General features: G+C 31.7%; 1 protein-coding gene across 1 annotated transcript; it reads right to left on the reverse strand.

Moving 5' to 3' along the window:
* Positions 1-1185: 1185 nt before the first annotated feature.
* Positions 1186-21550, reverse strand: si:dkey-238d18.4. Its single transcript, XM_003200074.7, has 10 exons — positions 21198-21550; positions 12932-13117; positions 11150-11268; positions 10797-10900; positions 7689-7756; positions 6881-7027; positions 5684-5774; positions 5455-5603; positions 4188-4329; positions 1186-2917 (listed from the first exon to the last, which is right to left on the reverse strand). Exons 1-10 carry the CDS (start codon positions 21445-21447, stop codon positions 2755-2757), a joined length of 1419 nt encoding a protein of 472 aa, XP_003200122.1. The 5' UTR covers positions 21448-21550; the 3' UTR covers positions 1186-2754.
* Between the last annotated feature and the right edge of the window lie 1805 nt (positions 21551-23355).

A 23355-nucleotide genomic window follows, 5' to 3' on the forward strand; every position in this document is an offset into this window, starting at 1 on the left:
TTTTAGGAAGACATTGTTAGATGTTAGTTAGATGCCGATTTGGGTGTCATTTTAACTTTAAGGTCCAAACAGGGATGTGTTTAGTAAACAAAACCCTACTGTTCTTTAAAACAAACACACAGAACATGCAAACGTTTCGTATAGCAAACTGAGAACTCCTACTTTTGATTTCAAAGTTTCCACATTACACACTTTTCTATTGAACTAGATTCGATCAACATTTTTTGAATCGTTGGATATCATATAATAAATCAATTAAATATCATATAACGAAAGTAGGATTTGAAGCGATATATTTATGATTTTTTAAAAATCTTACACATTTTGTAATTGTCACCGACTCGGTCCCGGTCATTCCCCTCGCTGGCCAGCAGAGGCCGCCATCTCCGGACTCCGGCATTACATCATCCATCTACACTGATTGCGCATACACCTGATCTGAATCTTGTTAACGACCCACGTACCTCATATAAGCCGCACTCAAACACTCAGTCAGTGCGAAGTCTTGTTCAGCCCCGGCCAGCATTACTGAGCGTTATATCCAGCCTGATCTCTTGTGTACGACTCCAGCCTGATCTCTTGTGTACGACTCCAGCCTGTCTCTTACTTTGCTTTGCCTTCTGCCTGCCCACGACCCACGCCTGATATACGGACTCTGATTCTCGCTGCCTGCCTTTGACCCAAGCCTGATACACGGACTCTGATTTACGCTCACTGCTCACTACTCATGCCTGGTAACTCTGTGTCTGTTCACCGTCATTCTTGAAACCATTACTACTACTGTGGATGTGTGTGTGTGTGTGTGTGTGTGTGTGTGTGTGTGCACCCAGGTGCATATTGTGTGTTTGAGTGAAGTTGTGATTAATAAATACTGCATAATGGATCCCTCCGTGTCAGTCTCCTCGTTACAGTAATAAAGCTACACTGGAAAAATTTTTATTAAATGTACTAAATATTTTAAGGTAAGTGGTTGCAAACAATTAAGTTGAACATTAGTAAATGTGGTTTGTTTAAATTCAGCCCATATAAATTATTTGCAACCAGTTACCTTAAAATGTATTAAATCTTTTTTTCAGTGTAGAAATTATGTAGAAAATAAAATTAGATTTATTTTGATTTGTTTGTAGCCCATTTCGTGCACCATAGCTTCAACAGCAGAAGAAATTGTTTAGAAAAAACAACATATAAATAAATATTCATTTATTTATTCAAATGGCCACAGTTTATTTCACAATAACATTTAAGAGCTAAACTCCTGAGTCTGTTCTTCATGAAGTGACTCACTAGAAACTAACTGCTTAAATGTCACACAGTAATCTTAAAATAAAACACTCACTCTCACTTTCAGTATCTCTCACTCTCTTTCTCACACACACGCTCTCATTGAAAAAAAAAATCTGTCTGTTAAACATTGCAGTGTCTCATTATTGCTACATTAATTACCATAATCAATCTGTGCAAACGTAAAAAAATCTAAAGATCAAAGAACAGCATGACAAATAAAATAATAATTACAGTATTCGGTACCCGTTTCCCCCCCAAAAATAGTTGGTCAGTCCATTCACTTTCTCCAAAAACAACTTAAACAATGTGTCAGTTCTTAATAAATAACAACAAATATTACGTGCAATACTCCATATATCTCCTTGTGTTGTGTATATATGTTTAGTGATATATCGTGCCTCTTACAGGATATAAAGCAACGCAGTGCAGGGTGTCGTGGTTCAGTGTGTGCTATTTTTGATCAGTACATCTTAAGCGCTGTATGACTGGTAAGACAACACCACAGAGCGCCTTCTAGAGCTTCTCAGAACTTGGCCTGCATTTCTATTATTATATAATGCTCTAATATCACCGATACGCAAGCACCAGATGTTTGAGTGACTGAATAATACTCACACGTTGGGTCTCGCTTGGATCAGCAGAAATGATTCCTTTTGTTTGTCTGATGTTTTTTTCCACACTATAAAATCCTGTTCAGATTTAAAGTACATTTGATATTGCATGCTAAGTTTTTACATATTACATTTAACATAGAATTCAGTAGTATCAAATAAATGGTAAATTCCCAAATGCTACTAATAATGCACTGCAAAAAAAGCATTTTCAAGACAATTAAAAATATTGGTTTGCTTTGTTAAGTTTTAAAAGTTTTTACGTATCTAAAAATGAAATCAAAAAGCATTTTTTTTAGACATTTAGACTAAAAACAAGACAAAACCTAAAAATAAGTAAAGCATTTTTGCAGTCTGAAATAATTTCAATACCATCGGTCAGGTTAAATGTCAAAAAAACTTCTCTCACATTAATTCTGGCATCACAATAGAAGCCTAAAGGAACAGTTTACCCAAAAATGATTTACTCACACTAATGGTCCTAAACATTTATGTAACATTTAAACTTAAAAAAAAAAAAAAAAACATATTCTGAAGAATGTTGGGGAAAAAAGAAGAAACAAAAATATGGAAATCAATAGAAACTGAAGTGGGTTTGGGAAAAACAAATGGAGGGAGAGATTAAATGATGGCAGAATTTTCATTTTTGGGTGAACTATTTCTTTAAAAACAAAGATGGAATACAGGAACTAATATAATATTAACACTTATGAAGAAGTCGCTCTTGTTCCTGTACAAAACCCTGATTAAAAGCAGCACTTAAAAAAATAAATAAAATTAAAGTCCTTCTGGAGCGTAAAGTCACAAGTTCATGTCATTCAGACCGTTTCCATGAAAAATCCTCACAGGTCGTTTGGTCTCAGGAAAAAAGGTTCCGGAGATGAAAGAAGAAGTGGTCCTCTTTGCTTTTGCGCATGCGATAGAGGCCGCTCAAATAGTCCCAGGAGGAGCTTTTGCAGTAGTTCCTCATCAGTTCCTCAGCTTTTTTCAGGGTGGCGTTCAGATCCAGCTTGCCCTGTAGACTGAGCAGGTACAGCTTGATTAGGATTCAGTGCTGTATGAATGAATACAGTTGTCCCAAAATCCATTTAGACACTTAAGTCACACTTAGAAGTGAATGCAAGTATTATGTACAAAATGTTAAAAGCAACTGACAATGATCTTAAAGAAAGATCGAGCAATCACATATTGTATTTATTTATTATATGTCACTTTCTTCATTTTAAAAAATACTTTATATTGACATATCTGACCCTGGACCACAAGACTAGTCAAAAGTTGGGAAACTGAGATGTACTGTATGCATTATCTGGAAGCCAAAGAAATACAATTTGTATTGATATATACAGTATAAACTGGTAGGATGAGAAAATATTTAGTTGAGATATAACTATTTGAAAATCTGGAATCTGGGAGTTAAAAATACATCTAAATACAGGGGGGTAATCACATTTAAAACTGTACCAAATTTAAAAGTAAAAAATGTAGTTTTGATATATTTATGGTAAGAAATTTACAAAATAATTTCATGAAACATATCTTGAAGTCATAATTATTAGCCCCCTTTGATTTTTTTTCTCTGTTTTAAATATTTCCCAAATGATGTTAAACATAGCAAAGAAATTGTCACAGTATGTCTGATAATCTTTTTTCTTCTGGAGATAGTCTTATTTGTTTTATTTCGGCTAGAATAAAAGCAATTTTTATTTTTTAAACAACATTTAGGGAAAAAATTATTAGCCCCTTTAAGCCATTTTTTTTCTTGATAATCTACAGAACAGACCATCATTATACAATAACTTGCCTAATTACCCTAACTTGTCTAGGTAACTTAATTAACCTAGTTAAGCATTTAAATGTCACTTTAAGCTGTATAGAAGTGTCTTAAAAAATATCTAGCAGAATATTATTTACTGTCATCATGGAAAAGATAAAATAAATTATAAAGTTATTAGAGATGAGTTATTAAAAATATTTTGTTTAGAAATGTGTTGAAAAAATCTTCTCTCCGTTACACAGAAATTGGGCAAAAATAAACAAGCGGTCTAATAATTCAGGGGGGCTAATAATTCTGACTTCAACTGTGTATATATATATATATATATATATATATATATATATATATATATATATATATATATATATATATATATATATATATATATATATAAATAACTGTATAGATAGATAGATAGATAGATAGATAGATAGATAGATAGATAGATAGATAGATAGATAGATAGATAGATAGATAGATAGATAGATATCATTATCATTATAATTAATACACACCTGCTAGTAAACTGTATGAGCTGAACCTCATTCTTGCAGCTCAGTAAAGCCTCTCTGTTCTCCAGCAATATGGTGGCGCACATGAAAAGTTCAAAGGTGAAATCTGTGTTTACAGCGTGTAGATCAGCCACAGGTTCCTCCTCTGAAAATCACAGAAACTGTGATCGTTTATTAAGTCAAATCTTTTTGTACAGCACATTTGTACATTTAAACAGGGCAAAGCTTGTCGATGTACTGAGCAACAGTTTATACAAATGTACTACAGTAGATAAATGTACAGTTTTGAACAAGTCATTTGAATGTCTACTATACACTTCTAGTCACACATGACATCTCCCAAACAAATAATAAACCAGCCCTGTAAACTGCAAAATGATAATAATAAAAATAAAAATTGATATCACCTTTTTATTGGCGATCCTAATGATTTGGACATTTTGGTCAGCTATAATGTATAAATTACATCAAATGTTTAAAACAGGGGTCACCAAGCATAGTCCTGGAGAGCTGGTGACACACTTGAACAAGACAATCAAAAACTGTTTGCCTATACTCTGAAATAGTGCCCTATTTGAAGGAGCAGCCTTTTCTAGTGGTGTCTAAAGTGTACTCAATCAATCCCACAATGCACCACAACAACAAATGCACAACCAATGTGCACTCAACAGCTATAAAATACCCATATTGCACTGTTAGAGTTCACCAGGGTTCCCAAACTTCACAAACAGCAGATTCAAGGACTTTTTAAAGTGTTTGTAATTCATACCCCAGCACATGCAGCACCATGACTGTCCTTACTGTTTTGACAACAAACAGAAATGGTGAGGAGGTGTCTGTTAGGTTTTAATAACTCTCCTGTAACCCATTTTCCAATCTCTCTGAATGAAATGTCTACTTAACTACATCCAATCAGCACACAGTTGAAAAAAACAAGCCACGCCCACTGTTTTCTCATTTAATATTCCACTCTCTAGAAACTGTGTCACAATACGAAACAAAAACTGACCAAAAGATGGCATTCACAGCGGAATCCTATTGGTGTAAATTAAAGTAGATTTAATTAATCTTTACATAATAGAAGTACTTTGTTTCATCACTAATATACATCAGTGATCATGTCAAACCAATGATCAAAGATCAAGGACTTCAGCCGAGGATTACAGGTATCTTCTCAGATTCCCCAATTTTGTATCAGATGACCAAATCGTGGCTGAAATTGCACAGTGTGAGCAGGGCTAGAGGAACAGGCTTGGAAAAGGACTTTTACCCAGGCTGTGTTTGCGTGCGAGTCTCTCCTGATAGCGAACGCAGTCCACCTGCTGTGAGATGAGCTCCAGATGATCACAGCTGAGAATCTCGAATAGTCGCAGAGCATCGCTGTGCTCGAACTCACGCTGGAAACCCAACAGAAGCCACCTGAAGGAGAGACAGAGGAAAAACTAAATGCATGAAGTCAGAGAAAGTGAAGATCATCTTAAGACAAACTCAAAGCACACCTGTGACAAAACGTGAGCCTTTCCATGTTGTCGGTGACGAGATGCGAGTGTAGTTGAGGATCCAGCTCTTTCAGTAAAGCAGCTTCTAATTCTGTGAATCACAACAGCAACATTATTATAAGTATATTGAGTCATGTGTAGTCCAAGGCAAAATTGAAAAATATTTAGTTATTTTTAACAGAGCAAGGGCATTTTTTTCCAGCATTTTTTATTTGATTTTTAAATTTGATTTAGTTTTGCTGGAATGCATTTTTTTTATAAAAAAAGAAATTAATAATAATGTTAATATAAAAGGTCAAAATTATTTATATTAAAATTTATATTTTTTAATGTGCTACAGAACAAACCACTGTTATCCAATGACTTGCCTTTGACTTGTGTTTAACATACTGAAAATCATATTTCAAACAAAGCAACTTCTATAACACAACATAACTCAAGCAAAAATTGAACAAAAACATTAGCATTGGATTGGAATCATGACAAAAAGATAGGAAATCTGTATTATGAGCAGTGATTGGTGTTGGGAAGAGTAAAATAGGTTGTGTCTTTTGCACAACTTATGCTATTAAACACTATTGCTTAAAAAATAAGTGGAATAAATGCAAACAGATGGACTCAACAAAAAGCACATCTAATCTGGTAACAACCTCAAAGCTCGCAACACATCTTAATTTAATGGTTCATCAGTTATTGTTAAACAATCTATTTGCTTGTGGAAAAAATGGAGTTTGCCTTCCAGAACCTAATATGCACTTTTAATAAATAAAGTCAAGCCCGAAGATATTCCTATTCCTACAAATTCCAACTTAAAGCTTTTGTTTAAAAGTAGATAAAAGCTGAGATTTAAAAAAAAAAATTGCCGAAATTATGCCCTGTTTTAAATTGTCTTATTATCTTTTGGGAGAAGCCTGTGTCATTTCCAGTCAAAATTTTATTCTGGTTTTTCTGGTATTTACCAAAGGTATGAATAAGTTTGAGCTTGACTGTATGTTTAGTCTTTATGTTAATTTGAAATGTTTTTTTTAAAGTTGATGTCACTATAGTTTTGGATTTTTATATTTTATTTGCATCCTGATGCAGCCAATCTGCATTTTTATTTTCCTCTCAAGAAATGAAAAACAAAAACAAATTTGACCCAGTGTAACTCTCCAGAAAAAAACAACAACAACAATCTAAATGAATTGGAAAACTCACCCATTTTACGGTAAAGTCCATCAGCGCGGAAATCTTTGGAAAACTTTTCCATGTAGCAGGAGAAGCTCCAGTAAGTGTCGACTTCTGAGTCGAGAACCTCCAGAAAGCGACTGCACAGGTCATTCATGCCCTGAGCATAACTCACTTCTGCCGAGGACAGAGAAGCAAACCATTATTTATTCATTCATTCATTTTCCTTCGGTTTGGTCCTATATTTATTCGGGGTCACCACAGCGGAATAAACAGCTAACTACCCCGGCATATGTTTTAGCGGATGTTCTTCCAGCTCCAACCCAGTACTGGGAAACAAACCATCACTGTAGCAGAACAAATCCACACAATGTACTTTATTATTTAACCACTAGAGGTCGCCCCTTCACAACAAACCATTTAAAAAATATATATATTTTAAAATACTATTTATGTGATGGCAATTATGGTTATTATTCCAGTTTTCTGGGTGTTCTGCTCAAGCTAAATTATATTTATTATTAATATTTTTATTAAAATTTATTTTCTTAGTCCCTTTATTAATCAGGCGTTGCCACAGCGGAATGAACCGCAGACTTATCCAGGATATGTTTTACACAGCAGATGTCCTTCCAGCCGCAACCCACCACTGGAAAATATTATTATTATTATTATAAATGTTTAAAAACTTTGATACATTAAAAGTTCAAAAGAACAGCATTTGTTTAAAACTGAATGTTGTATAAGAATCATTTAAGATCACTATAATACATCTCTGTAAAGTATTTACTTCCTTCAAATATAAATACAGTATACATGCATGTTTTTAAGCACATACCTGGATGAAAAGCAGCATATGTGATCAGGATATCTCTTAACACCAGCAGATTACCCAAACCTTCATTCCTGTGATGAAACACAAGAGATTACAAACTATTTATTCAGCAAAGTACTTTAAAGGACTAATTTAATTAAGCAGACACAGTTAAACAGAATAGAGACAACTTTGATACCTTCTAATTTAGGAACAGACAGAATCAGCTGACATTTTTCTGCTATTTTTGTGCAGAACTTTGTAAAAAAAATAAATAAATCTGTGTGTTTTTGTGCGATAATTAAACAATATACAGTTGAAGCCAGAATTATTAGCCCCCCTTTAATTTGTTTTGATGATGTTTAACGGAGCGAGGAAATTTCTACAGTATGTCTGATAATATTTTTTCTTCTTATGAAAGTTTTATTTGTTTTATTTCGGCTAGTATAAAAGCAGTTTTAATAAAAAAAAAAAAACATTTTAAGGTAAAAATTATTAGCCGCTTTTAGCTATATATTTTTTTCAATAGTCTACAGAACAAACCATCATTATACAATAACTTGCCTAATTACCCAAACCTGCCTAGTTAACCTAATTAAGCTAGTTGAGCCTTTAAATGTCACTTTAAGCTGTATAGAAGTGTCTTGAAAAATATCTGGTCAAATATTATTTACTGTCATCATGACAGAGATAAAATATATCAGTTATTAGAAATGAGTTATTAAAACTACTATGTTTAGAAATGTGTTGAAAAAATTTGCTCTCTGTTAAACAGTTATTGGGGAAAAAAATAATCAGGGGGGCTAATAATTCATGGGGGTTAATATATAAAACATATATCTATAACAAACTAAGTTTCTCATATAATATATCAACTAAAGGACAGAAAATATTACTTTACAAACTGTATTTTACATAAATCATATAAACATTAGCGTATTATTACTTCAATATTACTTTGATATAAAAGCTGAATAAATACATATTTACACACATTTACAGTATATAAGTAAATCAATACACTCATTAATGGACTAAAAAATCAGCACAAATCTAATTCCTGTGGGTGCAGATTTCACGTAGACCTGCTCATAATACAAACAATCATTTATATGTGGCTTTCAATGTAAAATTGTGGACAAAAACATTAAAAAGTAGGTTAATTAAATAGTAGTTGGTGTTTTTGTATTCATAACATGACTGCTTGGAGGCCAGCACTGCATCTTTGTGAAAGAGCTGCACATTTCTGCTCTTATTATGTGTTTATTAAGTATTTGAGTATTAAATTATGCATTCAAATTGAGCTGAGTTGACCATGCTCAAAACTAGTTACTGTTTAACTGCAGTAAAACGCTGCAGCAGATTCTGAGTGCTATTTACATTGAGCTCCAAGGTTGTTTGATAAACTGGTGTGGCAATGACATGTTTGCTTTTTGCTGGCAACACACATTAGTGATGCAAAATGAGCCGCGTGTTTCACAACTGCTTGTGCTTAAAACAGTCAGGAGAAAGAACGTGTTGATATAGACTTTCTTCAGCAGAAATGAAGAATACTGAGGAATTGTGCTATTTGATAACTAAAATGAATGTATTGTATGCAACTTGAAAAGACAGGAACATAGTACACTCCAAAAATATTTAGGCCTAACCAATGAGATGTATGTATTCTGATTGCATATAAAATTTCCATCAATTTGGATTACATACTTTTAACATAATTGACTTGATAAACTTTACATGACTGATATTTGTTAGGTAAACATACTGTAAATGAAAGAAATAAGAACAAGATTTATGTATCATTATGTATTTTTTGCATCAATTTTGCTCCTGAATATTAAGTAATCCCATAGAATTCAGCTAATTGGATGTGTTTTTTTTCTACAGCTAGATATGTTTATACCATATTCATATGTTTTTTAACTGATTAAATCTAATAGTATTCATAGTATTTTAACTGATTTAGATTGATTCTCTGACAATATACATTTAAAAAAATGACAATTTAAATAAAATCAAAAGGTTACAGACTGTTAATGATGAATAACCTAATCGTGATTCTTTTCTTTGAGTGTATGTGAATTTAATATTTAGACATTACATTTTATGTCAATAACTCAATAATGTGAGTGATTGAATTTAAAATGTCACCAGCATGAGTTTAGATTAGTTCAAGTACTAACTGTATGAATTTTAAATCATGGTTGATGAACAGGGAAATGAATACAAGGAAGTTTTTCTCTAGAAAATGAGAAAAAAACGAGGCCAACATGGTGAATGTTCAATTCTTATAATGAGTGCCATAAATACACAACAACCTGAGAAAGATAAGATGCGATAAAATACAACCATTCATTTTCTTTTGTGTTTTTAATGATTATTTTGGGGCTGTAAATAGAATTATCATCAAATAATTCCAGCTCTAAATCTGCCTGACAAGATTTTTTTAATATACAGTTGAAGTCAAAATAAGTAGCCCTCATATATATATATATATATATATATATATATATATATATATATTTTTTTTTTTCAAATACTTCTGAAACGATGTTTAGCAGAGCAAGGATTTTTTTTTACAGTACTTTCTATAATATTTTTTCTTCTGGAGAAAGTCCAGTTTGTTTTATTTCAGTTAGAATAAAGGCAGTTTTTAATAATTAAAAAAAATGTTCAAAATTTCAATATTATTAGCCCCTCTAACATTTTTTTTTGATTGCCTACAGAACAAACCCTCATTTTACAATGACTTGCCTAATTACCCCAACTTGCCTTATTAACATAACAAGTTAAGTCTTTAAAATGTCACTTTAATCTGAATACTGTCTTGAAAAATATTATGTACTGTCATCATGGCGAAGATAATATAAATCAGTTATTAGAAATTGGTTACTAAAATGATTATATTTAGAAATGTGTTGCAAATTTTTTTTCTGTTAAACAAAACTTGAAAATAAAAATAAAGAAAGTGTTTAAATTTAACAATTTTAATACCTTAACTGTATAAACTCGTTACACCGAATTATATTTTAGTAAGTCCAAATTATAGAGTCTCTTTGTCAAAAAAAATAAATAAATAAAAAAAATTTATTCATTCATATATTCATGCGTGCTGTATAGCATTTTCTGTACCGGTAGTATGGAAGATCTCTGTCAGTTCGAGGAACATCCTTATCAATGATGCGTATGGCCTCCTGAAGTTCTTCCAGGTCAAAAGTTACCCTTTCAAATAGCACCTGGACATTAAAGTCAACATAAAAGCAAAACTTGACAGAACCTTCTATTACATTTTTGTAATACAGAAACACTTTGTCATTTTAGCAACCAAATTATATATATATATATATATATATATATATACAGTATATACTGTATAGTTCCTTTAATCATTTGTCATCTGTAAAATAACATATTATGTATACACATGGGTGTAACTTGCACTTGCCATTATATGTACATTATATGTCTATTGTTTATAGTTTTACCTGAGCCTGCAGTTGCAGAAAGGATAATCTCTCTTGTGTCTCGTCTGACTGAATCTGTTGTTTATTTAGCTCTCTGTCCTGCCTCTGGTCAAAAAACTTCACTGCTGTCAACAGCTCAGCTAGGAAAAAAGAAAATAGAATACAACATTTATTTATTATTAGTTGTGGTTCAAGAATAATGTATTTTTTAACCATAGAGGTGTTAAATGTCCAAAAGTAATTGGAATATTGGATAATTTGCTAATTTCATATCTTTAGGAGAATAAAACCATCAACTAATTTCTAGACAGTCTGACTATTATATCAATAATTAAATATTAAAACAAATATAAAAATAATCTTTATAAAAGTTGCAAATAATAACAACATTAATATAATATAAAGCGATATTGGAGAAGATCATGGATACTGGGCCACCGATTAGTCCAATTTTTGCTTAAAGTATGTATTCATAAAATGTGTTTACTCTATTAAAAAAAAAAATCTGCAGCTCATTTTTTTCCTGTGTATTTTAAGACTGCTTATCTTGAAATTTTCATCCTTGGCAATATCCCACATTATCCAAAAAAATAGGTTGGAAAACAAACAGCATAACTTTTTATGACACATTTCTGCAGTTTTTAATCACTGTACACACTGAGCTTACAGCTTTATCTACCTAAAATTTAACTAATCCATGCTGATTCCTAAATCCAAAGATTGATCTTTTAGTTTGTGTAAAAACACAAAATATTTTACATTCTGTCCAATAATCACAAGAAGCTTTGTGCTTTCTTAATTTTAATATTACAAGTTTTATTCTTGAAATTCTGAAACATTACCTGAGCCTTTTTAACACATGAAGCATCAGATTGTGACTGAATTTAAATCAGAGTATACACAGGAATCAGAGAGGGAAATTCAATACCTTTTAAGACCTTTTTTAATACCTTATAGCAACTTTCAACCAGAAACACTGGTGTGATTCTTTTTTACTTACAGGATATTTAATAAATATTAACATAAGAAACTAATCCAAAACTAAAACATTATTCATATACCGACTAAAATCTATTAAATCTAGCTAATTCAGCAGGTTGGCGCCTATAGAGCTGCAGAAATAACAGTGTTGCCTTGATAACTTCAGTAAACAAAGCAGCATGATGTCAAATCTAGTAGGATTTCGTTGATTTCTTAACTACACTGCATCCTGATATTCGCAGATTTAATTCAGGAAACTTTAGCATACATCCATACAATGCATTAACAAAAATGATATCCAATTTAATACCTTGCAAAATAGCAAAGACTGTGTAATACTTTTAAGAGCCTTAAATTTCTCTATCCTGATTTATCAACTTTAAATACTTTAAGACCCTACAGACATCCTGTAAATATATGTAATTAAAGTAATAGATTACCTAAAGACCTTCTGTCATCATTTACTCACCCTTAACATGTTCAAAACCTATTTAAGTTGCTTTCTTCTGGCGAACACAAAAGAAGATATTCAGAAAAATGCACCTATTGACCTCCATAATCATTTTTTTTCCAACTAAGAAAGTTGATGGTTTTAGCAACCAGCTTTCTTCAAAACATCTTTTGTATTTAGTAAAAGAAAGCAACTCATGAGTAAATAAATAGGTAGTTTTCACTTTTTGGGGGGTGAACTATCCCTTTAAGCATCTGTCACAGGTTTTCAATAACAAGACTTGACCTTTTATTGCAAGTAGTAAAAAACTGATAAGAGCAAACCGTTCTTTATAACAAGTGTTTGTTCTTCTCAGGGATATGATTGATTACCGTCAGTGCCATTAAGACGCAAGCGAACGGCTCCAGGAAGCAGCTGTTGCCATTTCCTCTTCATGACCTGATAGCGCACCGCCATCTGCTCCAGCAGTAGAGGGCGCTCCAGAGCCGTAGAGCTGCAGGGGTACATGCTGAACAGAAAACGCCATACCTGACCTCGCTCATCAGGCGACACACCACCTAAGTAACACAAAGCAGACATCATCATTATTCAAAGGTATTATACAAACATATCAAAAAGCATGCAGACCCTTCTTAATAGCTGTAAATTACAGGAAAAAGTAACGCTTCATTTGAAGGTACAACTATTAACTATGACTTTTTGCTCAATAAACTACCAATTTGCAGCTTATTAATAGTTATTAAAGGGGACCTATTGTGTCCCTTTTTACAAGATTATATAAAATAAGTCTCTGATGTCTCTAGAGTAAGTGTGTAAAGCTAAAAATACCTTACAAATAATGTTTTATAACTCATTAAAACTGCCTCTTTTATCCTAATAGGGCCTTTTGGTGACTTTCGCTTTCAATTCAAATTAGATCTTAAATGAGATCCAAATGCTCTTTTCAAAAGAGGGCAGAGCTACAAATGCCTGTGTGTCAGCATAGTGGAAGATTTAAAAACAAGTATATATCCTATGCTAAGGAGGGAGAGATTTTCATTGATCATGCAGAATATGTACCTCTTAAATATTAATAAACAGCCAATATCTTAATACTAGGCAGTTAAAAAGCCAGTAAGAATTAGTCCCTATATTAAAGTGTTACAAAATTATTTATATATATATATATATATATATATATATATATATATATATATATATATATATATATATATATATATATATATATATATATATATATATAAGAGCCGTATGTCAATCCTAATGTTTAATAATTTTTTTTATGAAAGCGTCTCTGAAATGAATAAATGTAATGTAAACTGCTCAAACCTTTTTGCGGTCTCATATTTGTAATGACGATATTGCATATTAAGCCGTATGTCAAGCAATAGTGTTAATGAAGTTTCTATCAAACTTAAAAAATAAGCTTAAAACCTCAAAAAGACAGCAACAATTCTACCAAAAAGCCCAGAAATTCCCACCAGTTTTATATAGTTTCAGGTTATAACATAAGATCTTAGTTGACTTATTCAATTAGTTTAAAATTTGCATAAAAAATGACATAGGAATTATGTTAATTCTTAACTCATTGAAACTGCCTCTTTTATCCTAATAGGGCCTTTTGGTGACTTTCGCTTTAAATTCAAATTAGATCTTAAATGAGATCCAAATGCTCTTTTCAAAAGAGGGCAGAGCTACAAATGCCTGTGTGTCAGCATAGTGGAAGATTTAAAAACAAGTATATATCCTATGCTAAGGAGGGAGAGATTTTCATTGATCATGCAGAATATGTACCTCTTAAATATTAATAAACAGCCAATATCTTAATACTAGGCAGTTAAAAAGCCAGTAAGAATTAGTCCCTATATTAAAGTGTTACAAAATTATATATATATATATATATATATATATATATATATATATATATATATATATATATATATATATATATATATATATATATATATAAGAGCCGTATGTCAATCCTAATGTTTAATAATTTTTTTTATGAAAGCGTCTCTGAAATGAATAAATGTAATGTAAACTGCTCAAACCTTTTTGCGGTCTCATATTTGTAATGACGATATTGCATATTAAGCCGTATGTCAAGCAATAGTGTTAATGAAGTTTCTATCAAACTTAAAAAATAAGCTTAAAACCTCAAAAAGACAGCAACAATTCTACCAAAAAGCCCAGAAATTCCCACCAGTTTTATATAGTTTCAGGTTATAACATAAGATCTTAGTTGACTTATTCAATTAGTTTAAAATTTGCATAAAAAATGACATAGGAATTATGTTAATTCTTAACTCATTGAAACTGCCTCTTTTATCCTAATAGGGCCTTTTGGTGACTTTCGCTTTAAATTCAAATTAGATCTTAAATGAGATCCAAATGCTCTTTTCAAAAGAGGGCAGAGCTACAAATGCCTGTGTGTCAGCATAGTGGAAGATTTAAAAACAAGTATATATCCTATGCTAATGAGGGAGAGATTTTCATTGATCATGCAGAATATGTACCTCTTCAGTATTAATAAACAGCCAATATCCTATTAGGCAGTTAAAAAGCCAGTAAGAATTAGTCCCTATATTAAAGTGTTCAATAATTTTTTTTTTTATGAAAGCGTCTCTGAAATGAATAAATGTAATGTAAACTGTTCAAACCTTTTTGCAGTCTCATATTTGTAATGACGATATTTTGCATATTAAGCCGTATGTCAAGCAATAGTGTTAATGAAGTTTCTATCAAACTTTAAAAACAAGTTTAAAACCTCAAATAGGCAGCAACAATTCTACCAAAAAGCCCAGAAATTCCCACCAGTTTTATATAGTTTCAGGTTATAACATAAGATCTTAGTTGACTTATTGAATTAGTTTAAAATTTGCATAAAAAAATTACATAGGAATACTTGTGGCAAGACCTTTTTTGACAAAAGTTTGTGTGAATACTGCCCCTTTTATTCTAATGCAAGATTATAGATTTTATTATTCTTATTGAAACACTCCTGGGGGGGGGGGGGGGGGGGTGATTTGGGTTGTTTAAAGTTATCTATTAGATAACACTTACTATTCGCATCAGTTGCTATTTTCATTGTGCTTACAGTACACATTGTCCAAATAATTGGAAAAAGCACTAAGCAAATCAACAGTTTAAACAACGACTGAATAAAAAAAGAGCATCAGCACAGTTGAGATACCAGCATGTCGTTGCATCACTTTAAAGATATTTATTGAACCAAAGAGAACAAGTAAAACATCAACATCTGCATGGAATTACAGTATTAAAATAGAGTATTACAGCATTTGTAATTCAACATTTCCCAACAAACTCACAAGAGTCTGAGGGTCCGCATCGAACAAAAACAACCTCTAATCCTCTTCTCTATCAGCTTTATCCCCTTCTTCCACAGCTGATTATGTAATTTGTTCGCTTTGCAGTTCTCATGCCAGTGAGTATGAGGAATGTGTTTTGGAGGTCAGAAGCCCAGCAGGAGATACTGTACACTGGCTGACTGTTGTGAATCATGATGTGTGTTTGTACAGTAAAAGCTACTGATGTAATCACGCTTGCATCACACACTTGTGCCACATGCTTGTGTCGTAAGACTGTGTGTGTCTGTGTTTCTCTTTGTGTGCACAATACTGGAAAAATATGCGAAAAATGCATGTATTGCGATATTTTTATGATAAAACATTTCCCTTGAAAAATACTATTTGTATTAGCTATGTTTTTAAATCATTTATTTAATTAATGATATTAAAATTAACAGGTAAATTTTTTTTTTTTAGATCTAATTAATTCTACATCAGAATAAAAAATTGTGTCAGTGTGCAAACATTTAGTCTTTTAAACACTATGAATGAGAAAACCTCAGCTACTCTGATTAAATGTTGTCGTTTTCCTCTCTTGTCTTGACTCCCGCCATTAGTATTCATTTTCAGCTTTGGGCCACTGCAGCCAATAGCAGAACAACAACTATGGTGGCGGTGGGGATAAAGTTAGTACTGCACCATCTTAATTTAGATAAAACAACCAATGCATAAAATAAACATAATTTATTAAACGTCTGTGATATATTTGATATAACAATATTGCGATAACAATAATTTTGCAATATTTTGTACACCGCTAGGCGAGGCAGTGGCGCAGTAGGTAGTGCTGTCGCCTCACAGCAAGAAGGTCGCTGGTTCGAACCTCGGCTCAGTTGGTGTTTCTGTGTGGAGTTGGCATGTTCTCCCTGCCTTCGCGTGGGTTTCCTCCGGGTGCTCCGGTTTCCCCCACAGTCCAAAGACATGTGGTACAGGTGAATTGGGTAGGCTAAATTGTCCGTAGTGTATGAGTGTGTGTGTGTGTGGATGTTTCCCAGAGATGGGTTGCGGCTGGAAGGGCATCCGCTGCGTAAAAAACTTGCTGGATAAGTTGGCGGTTTATTCCGCTGTGGCGACCCCTGATTAATAAAGGGACTAAGCCGACAAGAAAATGAATAAATGAATGTACACCGCTAGTGTGTTTGTGTGTGTGCTGTGTATGTAACTGGGCCGATTATGAAAAAAATCACTCACTCAAAATAATAAACTAAACATAGGCTGACTAAATAACTTTAAAGTTGAAGTCAAAATTGTTAGTTATTATTATAAATTCTTTTTCAAATATTTTCCAAGTGCTATTTAAGAGAAAGAAATACATTTTCCAACACATTTTTTAAACAATAGTTTTAATCACTAATTTATTTTTTCTTTACCATGATGACAAACCATAATATTTTACTTTTTTTCGTGCAAGATACTAAAATTCAGCTTAAAGCGCAATTTAAAGGCTTAATTAAGTTAATTAGGTTAACAAGGCAAGTTAAAGTAGGTTAAATAGGCAAATCATTGAAAAAAAAAGTGGTTTGTTCTGTAGCCAATCAAAAAAAAAAAGAAAAAAAGATTTTTACAGAAAAATAAATATAATGGGATGATACGGTGGCTAAGTGGTTAGTACTGTCACCTCACAGCAAGAAGGTTGCTGGTTCAAGTCCCTGGCTGGGTCAATTGGCATTTCTGTGTGGAGTTTTGCCTGTTCTCCCAGCGTTTGCGTGGGTTTGCTCACATGCTCTTGGTGAACTGAATAAGCTAATTTGTCCGTAGTGTATGTGTGTGAATATGAGTGTGTATAGATGTTTCCCAGACTGGGTTGCAGCTGGAATGGCATCCGCTGCATAAAAAAATGCTGGATAAGTTGTCGATTCAGTCCACTGTGGTGACACCTGACGACAAAAGTGACTAAACCAAAGGGAAATGAATGAATGAATGAAACATATAATAGGTAATATTGTGAAAATCTCTTTGCTCTGTTAAACATCACTTAGAAAGTGTTTGAAAAAGAATAATTTTGCCTTCAGCTGTATAGAATATTATGCATTTCTGAAAATTAATTTCTATTAAACTTTTTAACAGTTTTAGACTATGAATAAATATATTAAATCACAGCCACAAAAAAGAAATTAAAAAGAAAAAAAAGAATTACATTCGGATATTACGCCACCCTAAAATCTTACATTGATCACTGACACAAACCATCAATTCAAAACAATAAATTAAATTCAATGATGTTTAAACCCAAAATGTTACGAAATAAAATGTTTATCTAAGGTTGTGCTTCTGTTGTAATTAATCTAATCAAATTTAATCTAATTGCAGACACAGATCTTAACTAAACATAAAAACATCACATGGTTTAACCCAACAAGCTTAGAGTACATTCTTTTAAAAAATAGGTAGATTAAACCAATTTTTTATAAATAGTGTTTAATTATAATCTTTTGTGTATATCAGCTATAAGACTATTAGTTACAAGACTAGAGGTTTTTAAGTTAGGGACATACAGACCTTAAAAAAAAGCTAAACTCTGATACAAAAACATTAAAGAAAATGTATAAGATTATTATTATTAAAAAAAAGCATAAAAACAGCTAATAAAAGATCCACAACTCTAATGTATGACACTTGTAAATTAATCTAGCAGCCATGCTGTTTGTATTCACATCTACAGTGTGACTAATCTTGTTAACATGAGTCTTATGATTGGAGTTCTTCACTGTACAGATTCTACATCTCTAAAGCCATTCTTCATCTGTCTTGGGAAACACGTCATTTGACTATCACTTGACAAAGGCTACAGATTCCCGACACTCACACTACTCTTTTATGAATGTCTTTCATAAACTAGGACTTTTAGATGTTGCTTCCCTTTGGGTGCAATAAAATGGTATTGAATGAATGAATAGAGACTACAGTGATTACCTACATCGACAAATAAACAAACAGATGTATAGCTATATAGTCAGCGTCTGTTCATTAGAAACTGAGCTAGTTATATTTTGTTAAAGATATATAATGGGGTATATGCACACAGACTTTTAATTTCAGCCAGCCAGCCTGACGGTCTTTCATCTCGTTTTATGATTAAACAACTAAATGAATGCTTAAGTCTATTTAACTAATTGTATTTTAATGACATTACAACACCAATGCTATAAAACAAGCCTTATAAAATTTAAAATAGTCACATTAAGCTTTCACCGGAACTTTATCATTGGCAGAAAAGAACCAGCTATGCATATATTCAGGGGCAGACTTGGTGATTTGGGGGCCCTAAGCAATTCCAGGTATGCAGCCTTAGCATTGAAACTCAAAATCCTCTCTTTCTCTATAGATGTATATATATATATATATATATATATATATATATATATATATATATATATATATATATATATATATATAAATATATATATATATATATATATTTTTTTTTTTTGTAAATAAACTGCATGTTAAAAATACAGTTGAAGTCAGAAATATTAATAATTCTGACTTCAACTGTCTATTTTAATTGAAATCTATATCTTTTTAATGTAAAATCTAATGCAGTATATTCACAAATGAAAAAAACAAGTTCATAAAGTAATTATGGACAGTTAATTAGCCATATTTGTGATTAGATTTTAATATTTGAATGCGCAGTGTGAAAGGAACATTCCATCAATCATGGGGTCCACAGTTTTGTAAAAGCGTTAAAGTAATGACCTTAAATGATAACCTAAATGGTCATCGACAGATTTTACAATACATGACAGAAAATTTATAAAAGTTCTATATGATTAATATTGGCTTCTTGGCATTTGTTGGGGCCCTCTAATTCCCTGGGGCCTTACTGCTTACCTTGCTTATTGGTTAAGTCTGCCCCTGCATATACCCCATTGTTGCTACTTTTTGAGTTGCAATACTTAACCCATATTTGAGTTGCTTGAAACCTGGATATTACACAATGTGTGATGAATTTGTAATTCTGGTAAACTAAACTTATCTGCTCAAAATATTAGGTGATCATTCATCATTACCTCCATTTTTATTTTCTTGTAAAAATGAAAATAAAAATATCAAATATAATATATTTCCTACCATTCAAGAAACACCTTAAAGCAAGACAGCTACATTTTGGATAAAATACTTGTACAGTATATATTTATTTTATATAGTATACATTTCATGAAAATTCTGGTAATTCTGTAAACTTGACATGTCAAGGTGTTTATGTAATTATGTGACCCAATACTGACTTTATAGAGTGACTTTGTTTACAATTGGGGTAAAGTTGGTTTTATATTCACACATTCTGTCTTTATCCTTAATAATATCATCCCAGAAAAGTATTGCTTGCAAATTCTAAGCAGGGAAATCATATTATTAGCCAATGACTATTGGCACATAACATTGTTCACAGTCAATTAAATAGTGCTAATGTTGTTTTGAAGACGTAGCCTACTTACTTTTTGTGCAAATTCAGACCCAATATTCAATGTTTCATGGTATACAATGGAGGAACCCTGTGTCACTTAAAAAAAAGAATGTGCAAATATAAAACTTTCTTTACCTCAATTAGTTTACAACTTTCTAAGAGTTGGGATTGTTGCAAAATTACTTGAGTTAACATGATGTCTAAAAAATTACCATCAAAATAACATATAACATATAATAACTGTTTGTCATTGTTATTATTTTTTTTTATATTTCATTTTATTATATTTTATTGTGACTTCAAACAATGCTTACACCTTTGGAGGGTGGACTGAGGTTTAACGAGGACATTAACCTATTAAATTGGTAAAGTAGAATGTAAAAATGCTAATACAGATAATACTATATAAACATCACATGCTTATCTCTATGGAAGGTTTCTATATTACTACTTTGAATATTAGGCCTGAAATCATGCTAGGATGACTTGAATACAACATGTAGCACTATTTAATTGACTGAACAATGCTGTAGTTTGATAGTCATCGGCTGATAACACAATTTCACTATTTAGAGTTTGCAAATAATACTTTTTTGAAATGATGACGGTGAAAGTCTTAATTTATAATATATATATATATATATATATATATATATATATATATATATATATATATATATATATATATATATATATATATATATATATATATATTTATATATATATAAAACATAAAATCAACTTTACCTTAATGGTGGGTGTTGTTCTAGGTGTTATGGCAGATTATATTCAGGTATATATGTATTTCGTTACAGATCACACCTCTGGAACATTTATGAATTCTTAAGTATGTACCGTTTTTGAATATATGCGTCCTGAGTCTGGATTCGTCCACTCGCCCCTCCGCGTCCATCACTCCAGGTAGAGTGATGCGCGCGCACGTAGACGCAGGTGAGATCACAGGTGCGACCGACCGACAGATGCCGTTACTCCCCACAGAAAGGCTGCACTTCATTCCCTTAAACTTTCCAACCGGTCCATTAGTACTGTCTGGAAGCTTTTTACAGTTCCCTTCTACATGTGATGTATCACAAGATGCGATCATTGTGCTAAATCCGTTGAAGACTCAGGCATTGAACTCGTCGTGTAGTCACGAGGTCTTCAAAACTTAGTAGGTAAAAAGTCTTCGTCGGACTTTCAGAAAACTCATTTTTAGATGAACGAGAAAGTGTTTTGATAGTGAGCTCACTCCTCCCTGTCATATGACCTCTCTCTCTCTCTTTCTTTCTCTCTCTCACCCTCTGTCTTTCCATTCTCTCTCTGGCCAAAAGAGCGAAGCTGAAACGCTGTAGACTAAAGGTCAACGTCTCCCCCTTGTGGTGAGTTGATTTTGGCCCATTCATTTATGTATGTATGTATTTATTTATTTATTTATTTATTTTGTTTTTAACATAAGACAATAAACAATAGCATTAACTATAATAGAAAGACTACAAAGGCCATTACAAATACACAAAATGTCGGACACAACATTGTCAAGAAAGCATTTGGAAAAATATATGTTAAATAAAAGAAAGAGTAATAATCATAAAACATTTTAGATGACATATGTAACAGTCATACAAAAAATAAGTGATGCACAGCATGCATAAAAGTGAACGGGCATCCATATGGTTATCTTTATATAGCCAACATCATTTTTACAGTATTAAATTGTACAGATTTTTTTTCTTTGTTATTAGAGAAGTCCTTATATTCTTCTCCTTTTTGTAATGAGGTCAAAGAATTATAAAACGTTTTATTTTAGATCTTTACTAAAAAATATGAAGGATAGAGTAATAAACATTACCTTTGCAAGAGGAATTTATACATGTAATGTGATCAAATTTGATGCACTCAAGCATATCACGGCCAGTTTTACAACTTAAAATGTTTTTTTTTTATTATATTTATTTATTTTTTTTATCATGCATTAATTTAAGTTAATTATTTTGTAAAATGAATCAATAACTAACCAAAAGTTTCCAAATGTCATCAAAGTATTTACAAGTGCAAAATAAATGTACAAACCTTTCAGGTTCAGTTTTTGACAAAAGTTTTAGGCTACCTCATAATATCTTCCATGTTCATCCAGCTTATTTTATTATGTGTTTGAACTCAGCCATTTTACTACACGAATGTGTGTGGCTTCCGGTGTCATTCACTTCCAGCTATACAAAAAGCAGTAGTTTTTGCAAATATGATTTGAGCATTATTATAGCTAATTCATGCTCATCATAAACGCATTGATTTGTAGCACACATAGTTTTATGGTTTATCATTGCAATAATTTAGTTATTCAGCAGTTACTAAACCAGAAATCAAGCTTGCACATTCACAGAAAAAAAAAGAAAATTATATATATATATATATATATATATATATATATATATATATATATATATATATATATATATATATATATATATATATATATATATATATATATATTAATTATTATAATTTATTTTGATAAAAAATATACAGCCATACTGGACAGTAAAATGTTCAGTCAATCATATTATAAAATACAGTTTGTTTTTAATGGCCGACTAGTTAGATATCCATTAATTTAAATGTTGCTTTTTCCTTTCAGGCTGGTTTAAAAAATATTTTGCTAAAGACTGGATTATTACTTGTATACAGGAATTAGTGAGGTGAGTTATAACACTATGTATTTGCTTAAATTGAGACCAATGTTAGTTGCAATTGTGGTAATTGCCACTTTTGATATAGTTTTTTCAGTGACTTGTTAATATAAGTATACTTTATTAATACAACGTAAAATACAGATGTGCCATTTCTTTCTGTCTTGTGAGTGCCATATTTGTTGTTATTGTTATTATTATTATTATTATTATTATTATTATTATTATTATTATTAGTATCCTTATTATTTAGATATTGGTTGAGGTTAATAAAATATATTTATGGTTGCATATTAATATTCATCCTACAACTGATTAAATACTGA

Source organism: Danio rerio, chromosome 15 (genome assembly GCF_049306965.1).
Source record: "Danio rerio strain Tuebingen ecotype United States chromosome 15, GRCz12tu, whole genome shotgun sequence".
Taxonomy (NCBI): Eukaryota; Metazoa; Chordata; class Actinopteri; order Cypriniformes; family Danionidae; genus Danio; species Danio rerio.

What these genes read in the sequence shown, in the direction of transcription:
- si:dkey-238d18.4 (XM_003200074.7), bottom strand. Translation starts at nt 21,447, where the DNA reads ATGATCGCATCTTGTGATACATCACATGTAGAAGGGAACTGTAAAAAG. An exon ending in TTCTGCAACTGCAGGCTCAG is followed by an intron (nt 10,901 to 11,149) that starts GTAAAACTATAA and finishes TTTAATGTCCAG; the next exon opens with GTGCTATTTGAAAGGGTAAC. An exon ending in ATATGCTGCTTTTCATCCAG is followed by an intron (nt 7,028 to 7,688) that starts GTATGTGCTTAA and finishes TGTCCTCGGCAG; the next exon opens with AAGTGAGTTATGCTCAGGGC.